Below are 19,378 nucleotides of genomic sequence, written 5' to 3' on the forward strand. Positions count from 1 at the left end.
AGGCAGGTGATCTTAATGCAGTTCAAATAATATAAGTAAAGTCTATTTTTAATTGCACAGTTTAAGTTTGTTTCATCTAGGGGTATTCTTTAAATCTTTTTTTGGGGTTAATATATATTAATTGGTCGGTTTTGCGGTTTAATTTTGTAACAAATGTTTCATGTCATGTACGTCTTTGTAACCTGCTACTGGATGTTTTTGAATTTCCCTTGGGATCAATAAAGTATCTATCTATCTATCTAAATAACAGTAGATTGTTTAAGCTTTTAAGTATCAGTGCTGGTACCTCTGAATCACACAGCAGACTCATATTTTACTGGTTACAAGACAAATTACAAAGTAATAAGCGAATCTGCATTTGACATAGCAGCTGATGTGTGGTGACCTTAGTGTGATGTAGCTTGAATACAGTTTACTGCTATATGTCAGCAAAGAATACTGGAATCATGTAGGTATTACATTTGATCATTTATAATGCATCTTACTGCAATGCAATGTCTGCTATTTAGTCTAGAATCAAGATAATACAATGTATTTTAGGATATGTTATACAGTTTACTGCAATAAAATGTCTTCAATGTTCTTGACTTTAGATGTTAAACTGTTTATCTGTTTAAGAAAGAGTCTGCGTTACATTGTTTTCAGAATGTACAGAACAATTTAAAGGAGTGAAATCCTATTGAGCTTTCCAGAATGTAGATATTAATGCGTTTCAGAAACTAAAATATGATGTCGTTCATGTAGAGGATACGTTGTGTTTCATGTTGTGTAGCATTTATAGGCTACAGTTTGGTGCTTTTACTTTGAAAGTTCAAACTTTTCCGGTCTTCTCTTGACTAACTTCACTGGGGTTGATGTTGCTTTCATCTGACTTCCCATGAAACAAACCTCAGCAATTTGGCATATTGTGCGCATGCGCAAATCTTTCTTTCTAGTGCAGCATGGACCACACGGCTCTTGTGGAGTATTTCACTTTGCAGGGAGCCCTTACTGCACATGCGCTACACACCTCACAGTCAGTGCACTGAAATCAGAGTGTGTACAGGACTTGTCTCTCTTTTAAAAACGCGTTCAATGAACAAAGTCCAGGTTTTTTATTATTAACACTGCATCATTAAAAACTTTTTATTAATCCACAGTACAGTGCTGCCATCCTGTCAGTGTATAATTCACTTTGCTACTAATAATCAGACTTCTCATTAGAGCCCCCTTTCTGTCCAGAGACCAATAGCTTCTGCACAGCAAATGGTTTCATTGAACTTGGCAGTTCTTAGTTATGCCGGGTTAAATTTAGTGCAGTGAAACTCGAATCCACTGACCTATGTGCAGAGGGCTGTAGTTAAAGACACAGATACTATAATATGAGTGCATTTTTAGTTTTTCCTCCCTCAATCCTGAATTTCATGTGTCAAATAACGCAACTCTGAAGTCCTGAACACCAAAGCCAACACACTGAGCTCTTCTAACAAAACAACAAAGACTAAAAGGATCATGGCATGTCGATCAGACTTTTTGAGGATCTTCTACAGAGCAGAAAACCAGTGTGACACTAATGCAATATCAACCTTACGAAACAATATAACACAGTTTTGTTAAAGTATAATGTCCCCTTTCCCCCCTAACAGGAAAATGGCCCGTCATAATACAATAAATTTCCCAATCCCTTGACAGACTTGCATCTAAACTATACTTACTATGCTCATCAACTCAACAAATGTTTGTCTCTAGTTCTCCCTAGTGGCTGGAACCAAAACCTGTCAGCTGAACGTACTAAACAAGCACAGCCTGAAAACAGTCTTAAGAAGTGAATATGATCAGATTCATCTTGTGACATGTCATGCATTAAATGTGTGACTATAGTCTAACATTGTTCAAAGAAGATAACTGGATAGCTGTTTTAAACATATCAACTGATGCAATGAAGTTTATAGTTTAACTTGTAAGTTTATCATTGGCAGGGGCCAAGTAGTCTACCTTTACTTTAAATACCTGTAGGCGTACCTTAAGTTCATATAGCTCACCATAACTGTGTTTTGAAGGCTGGGCTTTAACTTATATCGGAGACGGTTACATTAACATTGTTGTAGGATAATAAAATACTCCTAGTTCTTCCTTTTCCAGTGGAGTGAAACAAGGTTTCTATCAAACAGAACTGAATAGAATGAAGTGGATGCTCCAGGGAGGTAGTGCTGGAAGGACAATAAGGGTGATGTCGAAATGATGGGAAAGAGACAAAACAGTTAAGGTTGGACTGGGAATCACATAGCAAAAGGTATGGGAGTGCATGACTTCAAAATATGTAGTTGCAGTGCATTGAAGATCATAGACTCATTTGAGAACATCGAGTAGGACCAGCCTTTGTCCAAGAGGGGGCAGTTACGTGACGTCAAGTATGCCAACCACCACAAACCCTCAAAGTAGAAGAAGAAGAAGAAGAAGAAAAGTTTCGGGAAGATCGGGAGGGAGGGGACGCCGCCGCGAAAGTGTAGTAATCCGATAAGCGAGCATGACCGACACCGAGGTGCAGAGCGCTCCTCCATCGGCTCCTGAAGAAGACAAGCCGCAGCCAGAGAGGAAAGTCATAGGTGGGTGTTGTAGAAATAAAAGTCATAAATGGGTTAGGTTAGGTTTTAGAAATGTATGTTGACAATGTAAGTGAGAATAAACTCAGTGTAAAAAAAAAAATAAATAAATAAATTTGGCAATTTTCATGTGCCAAACTTTTTGCTTAGAATGTGTGACGGCCGAACATCGCAAACTCTCGGAAACAACTATTTAGTTTCTTTTTTTTTTTGTCGCAACACGTGTCCTGAATTTACACATTTTAACACAAATAAATAAATTAGTAACATCTCCACTATGACACCAAATACCGCTTATATAAAACGTTACAGGCTATTGGTGAGGAAATGAAAACGTAAAATGTGTAGGATGGTTTAAAAAAATTAAGTAGGTCAGTGAACTAACCTGGATGGTTTCTTGCTGCGTTTACATTTACAATATTATCGTTAAACATGTCAAAAATGATTGTTGTCCATGTACTGAGAGAAGCAGTCCTTAGTGTTTCGGGTGTTTGTTTGTTTGTTTTCGGGTGTAAATAATTTACTTTTAATTTTAGTTTTTTGTTGGTCGTCGTGCGCGCGGGCCATCACAGGTGCTAATTGATTGGTTGGGAAACCACCGTGCTAATTAAATGCGTTTAAACGATTTCCCAAGCGAAAGCAACAGCTACGTGTCCTCGTTAGGGTTGTGAATACATTCCTGTCTTGTGTTTCCAACATTTTCTAAAGTGAAATAACGTGTTTCCTTGTTGTTAAGCAGCCTCAGGCCCTCTTGCCCTGGTTTCAAAGTCTTACTGTTAATGATTGACACACAGAGCTCCCACTGCCTGTTGTAACCAAGGCCGCCACTGATTCAAGCAAGATAACAGTAACCTTTTTATTATGTCCTCTGAGTGGGCATATGACAAGTCATGGTGTGTGATATGTTTCTGGGATGAACATTTAATCATGCGTTTCCGGTTTTTGTAGCCACATTGGTCCAAGGCACAGTGAAATGGTTCAACGTGAGAAATGGATATGGCTTCATAAACCGGTAATGTTTCATCTGCAATCACAGTTTTAAATCACAGCAGTTTGATTTAATTTTACAAGTAAGAACTAACTTTGCTAAAAGGTTTTTTTGTTCCCCCCCCCCCCCCCCCCCTCTTAGAAATGATACCAAAGAAGATGTGTTTGTTCATCAGGTAAGGCGAGGTGCATTTCTTGACTGAATGTTTTATGATTTGATTGAACCCTTATATGATGCTTATATTTGTCCTCAGACTGCCATAAAGAAGAACAATCCTAGGAAATTCCTCCGCAGTGTGGGGGATGGGGAGGTCGTAGAGTTTGATGTTATTGAAGCAGCCAAGGTAGGACTTTGTGAATGCTGCTAATTTTGGCAGTACCAAAACTGGTGTACTGTGATCTTCATTTTATAATCCTTTTCCCTCTTTGGTGTCCCACAGGGCTCTGAAGCCGCCAATGTAACTGGTCCAGGAGGTGTTCCAGTCAAAGGCAGCCGCTATGCTCCCAACAAACGCCGTTTCCGTCGTCGATTCTTCCCACGCAGCCCTCCGCCTGATGACCAGAGCAAACCGGCTGATGGCCAAGCCCCCAATGGCGAAGGTGAGGGATCGGGGGAGAACGGGGTACCGAGACCTCAGCAGCGCCGGCGGAGGCCTCGCAGACCACGACCTGAAGATGTAAGCTGAAGCAGAATAACTGGTTATGGGGAAATCACAACCAGTGTGACTAAGAACTCAAAGGGAGGTTTTCACTGGTAGAGCTTTCATGTCTTGTGATTAACTTTGATAGGAGAACCAATATTTTATATAAGGTGAGTTGATTTTATAATTTAAGTTTGAGGTGGTTTATAAAAGTTGTAAGGATCATGAAGGTTGAAGTTAAGATTGATTTAGCCCTATTCTCCCTCAGGGTGAAGCTGAAGAACAAAACGGAGATGGGGAACAAACACAGCGACCGCAACAGCGTAGATTCTGGCGACCATACCGCAGGTGACCTGACAAATCGCATGCAATTGGCGTTTTGATTTCTGCCTTCACTTCACACAAATGCTCAGATTGACTGATTCTTTTTGATTGACAGGCCGTTCCGCCCCCGCCCACCTCCTGATCATGCTACAGACAGCCAGCAGGCTGCACCAGAAGAGAGCCAGGAGCAAGGCCAGGTGGAGCAAGGCCAGGTGGGGCAAGGCCAGGTGGAGCAAGGCCAGGTGAAGCAGACGGAGGTCTCTGAGGCCCCCCACACCAACGGAGAAACAGCGGAGGGCCAGAAACAACAACGCCGCCAGACTAGACGCCGCAGGCAAAGGAACTCAGAGTCCTCTACCTCCAAAGTGAGTATGTTTATTGTTGATGAACTGACAGATGAGCTTCTTCGGTTGTTTTCTAAATACACAAATATCTGCAGTGATTTAATAAATATGCTTTTTGGTGTTTGTTTTTTTTAATTGTCTGTCTGAATACAGACCATTTACAAAGAAGCTGTCCAGCTAAAGTCAGACCACACATCACTATATGGGGAATATGTCATTTTGAAGTTGTGTCCAAATTATGAGTGAGCATAATCACACCACATTATAATGGACTCATTGTATCCCGCAATGCACCGTGAAAAGTAGTGTACAGTCGATGGTCACTTGCCAAGCATCATCTACCATCATGCATTGCAGTGCAAAGCTGTGGTGGGCAGAGAGTGATGTGTAACTGCTCTCAAACTGTTTGACAGACAAGAGGAGCTTGACCAGTATGAAAACACGGAACAACAAAAAAAAGTTCAAATTTGATGACATTTTTACCAAAGTCTTTATTCTGTTTTAAAAAAAGAGTCAATGCAGCTTAAAAATATTAATAAGTTGATATTTATACCCAGATAGTGTATGAGTCATGATTTGTTTTGTGAATACAGATAAATCGATGAGCAGGTATTGGACTGAGGCCCTTTCGAGCGAGTTGTAAAGGATTCGACTATTTTGGGTCACCCCTGATATTAACTAGGGGTTTTAAGAACTCTCCTGAAAGTTCTCCTTGTTTAACTATGTTATACTCGAGTCTTCTTACTCTCACATTGCAGAATGACACAGAGAAGTCTGCATCAGACCCTGGTACGCCCCCACAGACCTCAAAACCAGCTGACCTCAAATCCACAACAAAATCTCCAAAGGTCTCTCCAAAATCCTCTCCAAAAACCTCTCCTAAAACGACAAAAACAACTGAGGTGAGATTCCTAACCTGCAATGTATTGATACTCATTTCCCTGAATTTGTTCAATGTTTGATAATTCAACACACAAATGTTTGTCCGCGTCTCCCTACCCTCAGCCGGAAGCTGCATCAACAGTCCCAGCACCGACAGAGTGATGCCTGCAAGAGGACAGTCACGTGACCCTTGGCAAGAGGTGGGGACCCCACACTAGTGGGTCAGGTCTGGGTCAGGCAGGGTGGGAGATGTTAGGGTGTAAGGTTGCACTATCTCTCACAGGGAGCAGGATGACAGACATTAGCAGCTCTGTAGTAATGTTCCTTGTAAGGGCTATTAAGGTGGAATGACAGCATTAAAGGGATAGCAGGAATTTTATGCAGAGCAGATGCTTTTAATTTAATCTTCATTCTCAACTTTTAGAAGAGTCTTTTTGTGTTGGTTTCTTAAACGTCTTCTCTCTGCGTCACCTTTTTGTGTTTCTTTATTTGTTGTCTTTGTCTTCGTAGGTCTTGGGGTTGGAGGACTGGACTATTTAAGAACACGTGCACTGCTCTCCCCTCCCTGCACCCCCTCCCCATCCTCCAACCCACTCTGTCTGGCTGTCGTCCCTCATCCCCTCTCCCGCCCCTCTCATTTTTGTTTTGTGTTGTCTGTCTAGACACTGACATTTGGAGAGGGTTGAGGCTGGGATAAAGGGGGGGATGCATACAGGTGGGAGGTGGGTGCATATTTAGACATTTGAAAGTACATCTTTAAAAAAAGAAAAATGGGAAAGAAAGGACAATCTGCTTGGTAGCCCAGTTATTCCAACCCCCCTTTAAATGTATTTTTCTTTAGTTGCCTAATTACGGGACACTTAGAGAAGTTTAAAGAGGAACCAGCCTTGTTTTTTATTTAACTTGTTTTAATTTGGTTGAAGAGGGGAAACCCAAGCAGGTGTGAAGTTGGTGGTGCATTATGGGAGTCAGTTTAGTTCCGTTACCACCTTAAGTCTTAAATCTACTACTCCCTTCATGTTCTCAGTTGAGGATAAATAAGAAGAAACGTTATATTTTTGTTGTACTTTTATGTGTGTGCTTTTCTTTGGAGGGGATTATGTGCAATGTCAGAACTTAAATGCTAAATAATAAATCATGTGTGCAAACCTCAGGTTTCGGTCCTTATTTCTTCACTTGTAGTTAAATCAGCCGTGTATTTGCTTTTGAATAATATTGCATGGTACACAGTTTAGAGCAGTGTTTCTCAACTGGTGGTTCGGGACCCAAAAGTGGGTCGCAGAGCCATTTTCAGTGGGTTGCTAATGTGTGCCTGGAAAAAAACAGTGTCGAAAATGTCTATGAAGCGCTTTTCCAAAATGTTTGTTTTGTTTTGTTTATTTGTTCTGTCATGTTTTTACTGTCTAAGGTCCAAATGGCACAATTTTATTTATTGAACTGATCTGATCTTTGGGTCGTGGTTTTTCATTAAGGAGCTTGTGGTGGTTTCTGAGGCTAGACCAGTTGGGAAGCACTGGTTAAGAGTATGAATTGGAAATTAAAGAAGGCATTCACAGGTGTTTAAAGTCTTATTATTTACAGTACTTAAATGATTTTAGTCACAACATGACCACATCATCAGTAATGTCTCTATGCAAATGACCTCAATATAAATCATCAGAGGGTGGTGATACTACACACCAATAAAGAGTAGACCGCAAACAACAAACATTACAAATGGCAAGAAATCACACAACCCCGATGCTTGACCTTAAAAAATGAATCAACATGATATTCTATTTTACAGTAAGCCCATTTGATTGCACCTCTTTCTCTTATGTTTCAGGCTTTTGTTTACGAAACAAAACACATACTGGAGTGCATAAAGAATTGATACTCTTAAACCTCATACCCTTAATGTCAAACACCCCCAAAAAAGGCTGTATGTACACACAAAGTACTAAAATAGATGTTTCTTTGAATGTAGCATTTCTGCAGGACGTGCGGAGTGTCATGATCACAAAAATATTCAGTGACAGCACTTTGCACGAGATTAAGCTGGGAACAGAACAGGATGGAAGACCCAGTTTGGCATGAAGGTGTTTTTCTCCAGGAAAGTTTGAGGAACATCAACAGATCTCATTGGGACTGAATATTGTCTGGTATTCTGCACTGATTTTAAGTACTGGAGTTTCCGACTTCATACTTTATGATACTAAAATTTTTAAAAATAATGGTTTTCCCTCCAAAATGCTTCACTGAATTAAAAGAAAAGTAGTCTTTTTTTAATGAAACTGTTCAAGGAAGTAAACAGGATAAGAGTTCATGAGATATTAAGTATGTAGAATTTATTTATACCCAGCCAAAAGCTAAGTTTTATCCAATCCAACAATTAAAACTATTAAAAGATGGATCTTCCACAGCTTTCCATAATCCTGTATTTAAACTGTTCCAGCTAAATGTTAAATTCAGTCGGGTTTCCACATCCAGAGTGCTCCCAGCTTAGGTACAAAAAGGCAAGAATACTTAACATAATGCTGGCATATAAAGTATGTCCTTGTGTTTTTTTCGCTCTAGTTAAAGTGCAGGAATTCCAAAGTCTCTCCACCTCAATCTGTCAATATTGCAACTGAATGCATCACCATGGAATATAATCTTACCATATTGGCAGTCAATGCCCCCAACAGTCCAGACCTTTTCCCCTCAAACAATAGTCAACTCTTAATCCACAAGTATTTGACCTTCTTCAAAGCTCAAATCGAAACAGTTGACTTCATATTGTAGTGGTGCCAGCAACGGACAATTCCAAAACACCCAAATTGTTGATTCTTTAACACTGCTTTGGCACCACAATATATGAATACAATACTTGACCTCAATATACATATCTGAAAATATAAGTTTGGAGTCAGTTAAACCCAAGCTGTTCTCTGTCCCGTTCCTCTTCAGTTGATGCTTTCATCTCCCAAGTAGTCCAACTCGGTGCTAGGCTTGTCCAGGTCCATGTCGAGGTCCATGTCCATCATTCCTCCCGCTGAGTGATGCTGGAAATTAGCCGCGATCTGGTCAAAGGTCTTGCCCCGCGTCTCTGGCACTCGGAAGAATGTGAAGATGAGGAAGAAGAGGAGGAGTGCAGCAAAGATCAGGAAGACATATGGTCCCAGAAGTTCCTGGAAAGAAACAGATTCAGATAAGATAACATGAGGAGGTGTAGACAAAGAACATTTGAAGAAAATACTTTTGCCTCACTTGGTTGAGGTAGAAAAAGACTTTCCTGGGAGATGTGTGATATCCACTGAAAGTCAAATATACTTACAGCAACATATTGGAAACACATGCCAACGATGAAGTTGGCGGTCCAGTTGGAAAAGCCGGCCACAGCCATGGCAGCCGGCCTTGGACCCTGAGAGAACAGCTCGGCCACAAAGAACCAGGGAATGGGACCTGGTCCAATCTCAAAGAAAGCCACAAAGCCAAATATGGACAGCATACTGATGTAGCTCATCCAAGGAACACTTTCCTATGAGAGATGAAAGAGTTAATAGTCACATACACAAAAGTATCCACATCGGAGGTTACTTGAATATTTGGAGGTCTTACCAACAAAGCAAGAGCCGTGGTCATTATGATGGCACAGATGCACATCCCACCAAGTCCAAGCATGTGTAGCGTCCGCCGACCCATCCTCTCGATCAGGAAGAGCTGTTGTTAATATGGAGAATAAGAAGTAAGAAAATGTAGAAACTGAGAGGTTGCATGTTGATAGTTATGGCAATACTTTCTTTAAAAGCTTTAACCAAGAGGAATAGAGGAATTTTACTGCAACCCATTCATATTTTTTATGATAAATTAGAGATACAGCCATTTTTGTCTCCCAATAGCCTCGCTGCTAGCAAGGCTTAGAAAAAAATCCCACCTTTTATCCGATTTAGTAACACTGAAACATCTTGACCTGCCTAACCAAACTTCACCCATTTTTGATGCACAAATGTTTGACAGGAGGACACATGAAAAAAAAAGACATGTTATCTTATTTGCTCTTTGATAACAATGTTAAACAGTCATAAATGCACCCTTTGATACTAAACAGGACTGAACTCTTAACTGATCTTAATTTAGAAACAGATTGAACTAGATTCTCTTAACAGGGAGGAGGAGCACACTCAAAGCCAAGACGACGAACTGTAGGACTGACCGAGACCACAGTGAAGGCACAGTTGACCACGCCTGCTCCTATGGTGGCATACACCGGACTCTGGACTCCGGCCTTCATGAAGATACTGGTGGAGTAGTAGAAAATCTGTCCAGAGGGGTAAACAGATTGAATCAATATTGTTCTGCAGTGATTCAGTTTATCTATAAAGAGCTTCAATGTTTCTCTTTCAGGTGTAAATGGAACCCCCTGACTCACTGCATTGACTCCAGAGAGCTGCTGTGAGAGCTGCAGCAGGATGGAGATGATGATGGGCTGCCGATAGAGAGGAGAGCGGAAGAGCTCCAGGATGGACACCTTCCTCTCCATGTCCATCTTTCTCTTCTCCTCCTTCATCTCTGCCAGCATGTCGCCCACCTCCTGTTTGCCCGTTAACCTCCTCAGGCCTGCACGAAGGAAGAAGTGAGAAGTGAGCGTGTTATATAAAAGTTCCTGTCACTATGAAAATACCAAAGCTTTAGGTCTTTTAAAGATCTTAAATGCTTCTTAGAGAAACTTGTTCTTGTACATTCAGCCCCATAAATGTCACATAAGGGGACATTTTAGCACTGTAGTTGAAGTTGCTCTAACTTTTACAGTACTGCATATGACAACACAGTTTAGGAAACAGCACAAGAACTTTTTTTCCGTTCAGTCTTCACAACGATGTCCCTTAGCTACACTTTGAGACGACAGATGAAACTTAAGGGTAAATAAATGTACCCTTACTGCTCTATCTTCTGGTTAATTTCATCTGGGTTTTCTGGGACCAACAAATACAAATAGTAGCCTTACTAATCCAAATTCCCTTCTGCATTGTGCACAAAAATACACAAAATGTAAAATAAATTATTTGTTGCACAGCATGATTTGATTACTGTAGCCACGCTTACAGAAACCAGTCAGGAAAGTGCCTTTTTCATACAAGTGGGCCTGCAAAATTCTGCATAAGCTTATTAATATCAAAGATATCATTAAAATGTACTGCCATAAAAGCGTATAGGAGTATACTGCTCCTATACTGACTGTTGATGATGTTGACATAAATATAATATCAGGGTTTAAGATTGATCTGTGTAAAGATTTAACAAAAAACGGATGATAAATTAAGTTTTTGTTATCCAGGCGTACGATAAATAAAGCATATTCAAAGGTTAAATCCAGTCTGCAGCACTCCAGCCCCCTTCACCTCTCTTGGCGTGGTGCTCCTGGCAGCGGACGATGTAGAGAAAACGGGGGCTCTCAGGGCAGAACGGCAGAAGAGCCATCTGAAGGACAGTTGGCACGACTGTTAAACCCATCAGGACAGGCCACAAGTGCTCACTGCCCAGTAACACCTCCAGACCCAGGACCTGCACCAGGAGACGGACCCAGTGTGAGTACACAAGATTTTACATAAAATTAAAAAAAGCATTCAGAAAAAGGCTTTCCAAACTACGACTACAAAACATCCATCTTTGTTGATATTGCAGCATATACGAGAGACAAAGAGACGAATGGATGAAAAGTGGAATGAAGCTTCAAGGACTATAATGAAGAGGAGAAGGTGCTTTTGAGAGGTGAAGGATAATTCTTTTAATCTGCATTTATTGAGTCAAATTCTAAATTTAAAAGCGTCTATGATTTCCACATCTTCATCAGTATAGTAGTGTGGTTTCAAACCTGTGCTATGAGAATACCAGTGACTATAGCCAGTTGGTGCAGCGTGCCGAGGGCCCCTCGCAGACTTGTTGGAGATATCTCACCCACGTACATCGGTGTCAAACCTGATGCCAACCCTGGACATATAGGAAAAATAGGTTAGGAGAGAGAAACTTTTTAATACTCTTTGAATTTCTTGTGATTTTAGAATACAGAAGAGAGAAAGTAAAAAAAGTGGATCGCTCACCACAGTAGGCCCCAATAATAAAGCGTCCGAGGATCATCATTTCGAAGGAGCTGCACAGCTTGGACATCCCCATTAGACTCCCGCCAAGGAAGGCGAACACGTTGTTTACGAGCATGGCTTTCCTCCTGGGAAATACACAGACAAGATACTTTTTTTTCAGTTATTCAGTTTCCAAATGGAACATTGTGACTTTAAATCCAATATACGGTGATTTGAATTTGACCTATTTTATCAAAAGAGATTCCAGCCACTTGAGACGAGTCATTTAGAGCCCATATTAACTCAGCTTTAAGCACCTTTTGATGAACATACAAATGACTGTTGCTTCTGTAAACAACCTTAATGTTGTTAAAGATTGACAAAATTAAAATCTAAATGATTCAAACATTTTTTAAGGTTATTTTGGAAGGCATCATGTGACCCCCGTCTTGGTGGCTAGCGACCCCCACTTTGTGAACCACTGATGTAGTTGACACAGTATAGACACATCATATATACTGTGCATGGATAAGAATGTTATAGTGAATATATTGAAGGTGAGGATATCTGAAAATAACATTTTATTTCTAATAATTCCCTTCACAGATTGAAGGTTACTGAAACTGTTGCCTGGATGTTTATCACTGAGGAAATCCACTAAAACTTTCACCTCTAGAGAGCAGTGTCATACCAAAAACATTGAGTAAGTTGCTTCATTCAGCGATCCATTATTATTCGACAATTAGCCCTAACAGTCTTAATAACACATTAACCTCGCATATTTACAACAATTTTGATGTTTTAAGTTATTTACTTAAACTTTCAATTTTACAATTTAATAATTTAAGTTGTTTACCTGAGAAACACATTGAATACAGCATAGATAGGGACTCAAACTCTAGACTACCTGTATTAATAAACTCAACACTTACCAATACTTAGTACATATCCTCTCAGCGCATGGTGTTAGACTTAGAATATGTTTATAATGACAGCTTGAAACTGACAATTGTTCCACAGCAAGAACGTTACCTCATTTTACATTTTTCAAAGTACATCTACTCATCTTAAAAACATCCAGTCTATTTTTCAGACGTTTGACTCCCAAGACATACAGTGTTTTCTAAATACATGTGAAGTGCATCCTTAGATTATGTGCATTAGGGTGCAGCTTTCCACACCACTTCTGTATAAAAGAAAAGTGTATTTTGGCACTTGTGATTTAGATAAAAATCAATCGGGAACATAATTAAACCCTGATTTAAGCAATAGATCATATGTCTCTTTTTGGACAGATTCTTCTTTAGACAGTGAATAGTAAAGCTCATACATTCAGAAACGGACACATAACTTAACAAATGAATATAAAATAGTCTGTGAAACCTTATTTCTTCTTCTTCAAAAAACTAGTAGACCACTAACAGTGTCTGTTACTTTCTCTGTCAGCCACCGAAACAATAAGATCTACCGTTTAAAATGAACACTGGCTGCACATTCGAGACATCACTTGCATGTGAATCATTTTGACCTCAGAGGTCACGGCGCTGCAGCTCAGTTGAGACACACTGTGTCCGCCGCTTTTTTAAGAGGACCTTGTCCTGAATGCACCCAAGCTGAACACTACACCAATACCCCCATTCCGCCGCTCAGCCCTCCGTGACCCAGCGCTGCCAATCCTCAACAGTCAGTGGGAGCTGTGGGCTGCCCGGTTTACAGTCCTGTTCGCATCACAGCTAAGGTTGCAGAGGATTACTTCCTGGGCAAAGTTTCCATTGAATGATGAGGCGTTTCTTTAGATCTGTGATCCATGTAGAAATGGAGACACTGATGTAGCATGACAAGCTGAAATATCCCACAGATTACCTAACAGTGTACGAGGGTGTGGATTTAAGGGAATTTATAAAGTGTGTTAGAACTACAATAAATATATATTGTAGGATATAGGACGTTCTGTTAATTTAAATCTTATTTTCCAACTCTTTTTTGTTTCTTTTGAGATGTATTTGTAACTCCCTGGGATGGTACCACTTCTAAAATGTTTTGCTGTGTCATAGACTGCAAATTATTATTATTTTTTGAGTAATTTTTAGAAAAGTTTCAACACCGCTAACATAGGCACCTGAAACAAAAACTGCATGTTTATGTATGGAGATTGAACCTGAAGACGCCACATTATGAAACACGTTGTTCGCTCCAATGTTTTATTACACTTTTAAGTCCATGTGAACAATCGTGGTGTGCGCTGGAAAACTCTGATCTTGATTGCATGTGTATGTGTTTCCCCTACCTGCCCAGCCACTCAGAGACGAAGCCCACGCAGAAGGAGGACAGCATGCCACCAATGGAGAAGATAGCGACAGACAGAGACCAGAGGGAGGTGAGGGTCCCCGTGGGGATGGGCTCTCCATACCGTTCAATCCATGTTGCATTATAATCCTTCTCAATCATCTGATCAGGACACAGAGGTGACAGGAGAACCAAAGAAATACTTGTTTAACAGCAGGTGATATCAGTTTAAATGCACAAGAAAAAAAGATCTCTAGGCACTAAACTTATTTTTATCATAATTGAAGTAACACAACAACTGGAATTACATTTAGCCTTTATAAACAGACAAAAAACGAAGAGAAAGAACAAGATACAACAGATAAAGAAAGCCTTAAAATATAAAATAAGGAACCCTCCCGCAAAAAAGAGATAACATTCTTCATCAGAGGAAGATTTCATCTGAATAAAATAGATTCATATGAAGGCTTCATCTAAAAAAACACAAAAACACAAAGCTATCTATTTCAAGGAGACACAGTGCAGAAACCCAAAGCCTTATTTAAAAGATAATAATAATTAGTCATCTATAAATCAAGGGATTTTCATCAGATGGTAATGTGATTTATTGAGCGCATTAAAACAACCTACGTAGGTAGTAACATCTAAAAACTATTCATTTTGTAATAGCCAACAATTTTCCATTCAATTATCACAGGCACATAAAAACAGCTTTTGTTCTCGAGTCTCTTTGACACTGACTGCACCAGCAGTCGTGTCTGAAGGCCCTCACCTGACGAGTTCTTTGCGAGTTCTTTGCGGCCATTAATTCCCTCTGATTGACTCTGAATGTGTTACAACATGCCGATGACACTCTACTGTTCGGTCTAACGTGACAGATTAATGATGAATGCAGTGGAAGAATTTCCATCATCTGCAATGTGTTTCTTGATTGACCTGCATATGGAGCAGGATACATACTAAATATAGGCCGTCGTGAATCACACACTACATTTCTCACATTCAGTACTGAAGCGTGCCTCACGCTGGAACACCAAATGTGACTTCAACACGAGCAAGTCCAGAGAAAGTTTGATTTTCTATGTTTATACATACACATGAAACCAAATACATACTACTGTACAGTATATACTAAACTATATAAGCTAAATTAAGACACACCAATAATGTCAGGCTATAGCCACTTTCAAGCTTAAATAACCATTTTCAAGTATTAAATGATAAAATAGTAAAGGCATTAATTCCTAAACCTTAAAGGTTTAATAAGGCTGTAATGGAGGCGGCAACCTTCTTGCGGAAGTGCAAGAAACTGCAGTTTCACATTTATAACTGCAGAGTTTTAGTTTAACACTTTGAAACAGTTGTGTAGATTGGAAATGATTGAATTCTAGCTAGCTGTTGTATTTAAATAGCTCAAATTTAATCAGTTATGTTATATAACAAGAAACTATGGCTGTGGCTCAGTTGATAGAGTCGTCACCTCTCAACTGGAGGGTCGAGGGTTTGATCCCCAGCTGAGCAACATGTCCGATGTGTACTTGGGCAACACATTGAACCCCGCATTGCTTGGATAAAAGCGTCTGCTAAGTGAATTGTAGAGTTGTAGAACTAGGGTCCGATGTCCCGCGATGTCACTGTATTTTGTCTTTTTTATGCTGATGAATCTGGATCTGTGAAATTATTATGATTTCAAATTCTTTCAACCCAGAATCAACCCATTATAACGTCCCGCCATTAGCAAAAGGAAAGCGGCTGCTCTTAATGGGGTGTTTTGTTCTGTTTTCATAAGAGCGTGCTGTATTTACACAACTAACCCGCCTGTGCTTGAGCCCTTCTTTCACATTAGGTGTTCATGTGCTTCCCTTTTGTTTGCTTCAGTTTCACGTGATTGGAATTGTTTCTGTCTCTCAGAGTTTATTTTCTAAACATCATCACTACTATATCTGCCAGGTATTGTGTCATCAAACACCTTGTAATACCACAAATACAAGCATCAGCAGAGAAGACTTCTAGTTAAATGTCACCATTGGAACTTCTATAACACTTCAATATCGTAACTATATCTGAACCAATTTTAAGGTTTTTTCTTGGCTACTTTCGAACACCATCTTTCGATTCTTTTTTACCTTCTGAGGTGCATTGATGACGCCAATGTTGTATCCAAACTCCAGAGATCCCAGGACGGCAGTGAAGACTGAGAGAACAAAGGTTCCAGTCACCGTCTGGAGTAAAGACACACAAAAAGGAAACATAAAATGAGTTAAGCAACATATTTAAAACAAGATCATTTTCAGAATAGAGGGAAGGCTGAAAGGCTTTAAACATAATAATGGCAGATAATAAGAGATCTTAAGCTTCCAGCCCTAATTCACTCACATCTACTATATATAACTGTGATTCTAATGAGATACAATCTCTGCAGCATGTTCTTCACTGATGACGCCTGAACTTTAACTTCACTTTCCCGTCAGGCGGCTGGCACCTGTCTATGGTGACTGACGGGACGTCCTTGGGGAGATGAGGTCTTCCCCCCGACAAAGTGTCTATTGGCCTGGCAGAACAGTTTCACACACTACAACTGAAACATTAGTTAGCAGCTCAATGTCTAAAGCAGACAAAAAATTGTGAATTTTATAATGAGCTGTTAGTCCTGAGACCTGCTTGATAAAAGCGATCATAATTACTCATAACATTACCTCAAACTTTGGCTTTTTGGTGATGTTTGCTTTTGTGGATGTAATGCTTTAGTGTGTGGAAATACACTTACCTTTTAAATGTTCACAACTTTATTATAACTAAATATTGAGATAATTCAAATTGATTTGGAGCGTATTCTGGATTATTTACTCTTTTATATGTAGTATTACAAACTATCTTTTTTAATATGTATGAAATACTTCTATTACACTGTTTCTCCCCCTCTCTGTGGTGAGTCTCTAAATAAGTGCTGTTTAGTATTCATGACCCAAACAAAGGTGTGTGCGTGTGTGTGTGTGTGTGCGTGTGTGTGTGTGTGCGTGTGTGTGTGCGTGTGTGTGTGTGTGTGTGTGTGTGTGTATGTGTGTGTGTGTGTCCTTGCAACAGAAGAAAAGGTAAGCACCTGAGGCAGCCAGTTATGCTCTATTACACTTAAAGTTAAGTGTATTTCATTGAAAATGTCCCGACATAGTTGAAGGCTCAGTAGTTTCCCCACCCCCTTTTTTCTTTTTTTACAAACAATGATTGGATCTGTACATAACGTTTCAGTATAAAACAGATGTTGTGATGCCTCAGTAATTAAAAGGACAAACATTTTTCCTCAGTTTTAAGTTGAATGCTTAAAGGATTTATGTAACATTGAAGCCAAAACTTTGAGGCTGATAGAAGTTCCCATATTCCTGCAGCATCACTCTCCCATATTGCTGAAATTGCTGACAAATCTGCAAATCTGATGATTTAGAAGCTTTAGGAGTTGTTGTCTTCATTGACATCACTCTGTGTTGCACTTAAAGAGATATTGTACTTTCCAAAAAGACCTAAAATGGTTGAAACATGCAGCTAACCTAGAAACATTTCTCAAACAGAGCTGGAGGGAGCATAACAACACAGCTGTTGTTGATGAGGGTGGTGAAAAGGAACCAGTTAAACTAGGTGGCCTATAACAAACCCAGACACTGAGAGATCTGACCTGTAAACTTGGATATTTGGTAGGACAAGGTCACTGCTCAGGACTAAATAAGGGCCAGAGCTCGCTCTGATCAGAGCTGATGATAGTTTTCCTGCCTGCTGAAACTGACACATTTATTCTTTTGGTTGTTGTAAACAATTCATTATTTTATTGTTTATTTATATATTGGCCCTTAAGTAAAAAAAGAATATGGACCCTTGATTCATGACAAATTCAGAATCTTAATTGATATATTTATTAGTTCTCATATTGTTTTTACAACAAATCATTGTGTTAACACTTATTTATTGTATTAAATGAGGCTCATAGCAATTCAGTATAGCAAAGCATGTTCTTTTACAGTCTTTGTGTACCACTGCGTAAAAGCTCACCAAATAAAATGACGCCCCTCTCCAAAAGAACAACCAAAATACCTGCACAGCATGTGAAACATTTTCATGAAACATAACTTCTAGTAACAAAAAACCCTTTATTTTTAAGTTATGAAGAACTCTCAAGGAAAAAATTACCTCCCCTCCGAGTTGCTGAAACCCGGCCGGCATGACTGTGGCAGCTCCAGGCACCCAGTACTAGTCGATGACAGGTGCGTCTGGTGCCAAATAAAGACACGTGAAACTTCCTCAAAAGGACAACAAGCCCCGACTTAAACTTCTCAAAATTTTGGCACCAAACGCCGGCGAAAGTAAAATCCAGAAGAAACACCCAAAACGATGATCCTGGTGCGTCCTGTCCTGCAGTGTGTCCTCTCTTCTTTGAACTTTGTGTTGTGTCCGCTCAGCTGGGATAGAGTGACACCCGCACACCCACATGCACGCCTCTCTGTGTAGGGGAGGGGAAGTGGAGAGAGGGTCACGGTACTCTAGTCCAAGTAGGCTGATCTTGAGGTCCTGCAGCAGAGGTCGAGTCTTGGCAGGAAGCTCCTTTGCCCTTAAGTACTATTGGCTGATGGTGACAGGAGGAGGAAGAAGAAAACTGGAGTAATGTGACAAGAATGGGATCTGTTTTTGTATTATGGTGGGCAAAAGATTCGGCAAAGTTAAAAAGAAGCTAAGTTTCGAGATTCCAGAGCCAAATTTAGTTTTAGGGCTCCCTTTTGCAGCCTGTTGCACAATGAAACTGACCTTTAAAAAGTAATTAACTCTTATGTAGCTACAGAAGAGGAAACCTGTGGAGCATCTTTCTCCTCACTTTGCTTATGTGGTGCAACATTTGACATATCAGGTTAAATGATCACATTTTGACCATTAATTATTTGAAGTATCACCTGCAGAATGTATGAGAGATGAGGTAATATGGCTGCACAGGTGTTGGTCCTCAGGGGAACTTGAGTCTGAATGAAACAGCTGCCGGCTATGACTCAACATTTCTGCAGGGAAGCAAAGAGGGGCTCGACTTCACCACTGTGGTTGCCATTGTCTGTCGTCCCAACAGCCATAAATCCCTTTCTATTTTAGAGCACATGCCAAAGAGGTCACAAACCAAAGCCTGCCCTTTTCCACAAACCCCTCCCCCTCTGTTGCACACAACAAAGCTTAATCGTCCTGGGGAAGACAACAGGTGGACCCTAAATCTGGCCTGTACTACCTGAGTTAGCAGCGAAAGTGTGGTTAGGGGAAATTTGGCGACT

At 40.1% G+C, this 19,378-nt stretch overlaps 2 protein-coding genes and 1 long non-coding RNA gene across 5 annotated transcripts; 2 read left to right on the forward strand and 1 right to left on the reverse strand.

Moving 5' to 3' along the window:
- Window positions 1-2,411: 2,411 nt before the first annotated feature.
- On the forward strand, window positions 2,412-6,913 carry LOC109980676 (Y-box-binding protein 2-B). Of its 2 annotated transcripts, XM_020629142.3 has the most exons (10): window positions 2,419-2,585; window positions 3,531-3,594; window positions 3,712-3,745; window positions 3,824-3,913; window positions 4,010-4,246; window positions 4,479-4,558; window positions 4,650-4,899; window positions 5,637-5,780; window positions 5,884-5,960; window positions 6,271-6,913. In XM_020629142.3, the coding sequence occupies exons 1-9, from the start codon at window positions 2,507-2,509 to the stop codon at window positions 5,920-5,922; spliced, it is 1,017 nt and encodes a 338-aa protein (XP_020484798.2). In that variant the 5' UTR covers window positions 2,419-2,506; the 3' UTR covers window positions 5,923-5,960; window positions 6,271-6,913. The 2 variants fall into 2 exon arrangements, with proteins under 2 accessions (XP_065806564.1, XP_020484798.2); XM_065950492.1 differs by lacking the exons at window positions 5,637-5,780; window positions 5,884-5,960 and having other exon boundaries at window positions 2,412-2,585.
- A 402-nt stretch (window positions 6,914-7,315) lies between these two features.
- On the reverse strand, window positions 7,316-18,626 carry LOC109980674 (solute carrier family 2, facilitated glucose transporter member 4). The gene is made up of 11 exons (XM_020629139.3): window positions 18,261-18,626; window positions 16,211-16,306; window positions 14,086-14,246; window positions 11,820-11,944; window positions 11,594-11,709; window positions 11,121-11,283; window positions 10,151-10,338; window positions 9,935-10,039; window positions 9,340-9,441; window positions 9,056-9,259; window positions 7,316-8,909 (listed from the first exon to the last, which is right to left on the reverse strand). The coding sequence occupies exons 1-11, from the start codon at window positions 18,291-18,293 to the stop codon at window positions 8,685-8,687; spliced, it is 1,518 nt and encodes a 505-aa protein (XP_020484795.2). The 5' UTR covers window positions 18,294-18,626; the 3' UTR covers window positions 7,316-8,684.
- LOC136177381 (uncharacterized) lies at window positions 10,132-16,905 on the forward strand. 2 transcript variants are annotated; one of them, XR_010664998.1, is made up of 6 exons: window positions 10,132-10,361; window positions 11,057-11,306; window positions 11,404-11,490; window positions 12,405-12,501; window positions 14,094-14,175; window positions 16,556-16,905. It is a non-coding gene; the product is annotated as an uncharacterized lncRNA (long non-coding RNA). The 2 variants fall into 2 exon arrangements; XR_010664999.1 differs by having other exon boundaries at window positions 10,132-10,354.
- Window positions 18,627-19,378: the final 752 nt, after the last annotated feature.

The sequence above is a fragment of the Labrus bergylta genome, chromosome 22 (genome assembly GCF_963930695.1).
Source record: "Labrus bergylta chromosome 22, fLabBer1.1, whole genome shotgun sequence".
In the NCBI taxonomy this organism is placed as follows: domain Eukaryota; kingdom Metazoa; phylum Chordata; class Actinopteri; order Labriformes; family Labridae; genus Labrus; species Labrus bergylta.

Bases quoted from the DNA above. Each gene is read 5' to 3' on its own strand.
- LOC109980674 (XM_020629139.3), bottom strand. From the start codon at position 18,293: ATGCCGGCCGGGTTTCAGCAACTCGGAGGGGAG. The intron at 9,442-9,934 runs GTCAGTCCTACA...TATTAACAACAG, and splicing joins GTGCCTTCACTGTGGTCTCG to CTCTTCCTGATCGAGAGGAT. The intron at 8,910-9,055 runs GTAAGTATATTT...GTTTCTTTCCAG, and splicing joins TGTGTTTCCAATATGTTGCT to GAACTTCTGGGACCATATGT.
- LOC109980676 (XM_020629142.3), top strand. From the start codon at position 2,507: ATGACCGACACCGAGGTGCAGAGCGCTCCTCCATCGGCTCCTGAAGAA. The intron at 3,595-3,711 runs GTAATGTTTCAT...CCCCCCTCTTAG, and splicing joins GGATATGGCTTCATAAACCG to AAATGATACCAAAGAAGATG. The intron at 3,914-4,009 runs GTAGGACTTTGT...GGTGTCCCACAG, and splicing joins ATGTTATTGAAGCAGCCAAG to GGCTCTGAAGCCGCCAATGT.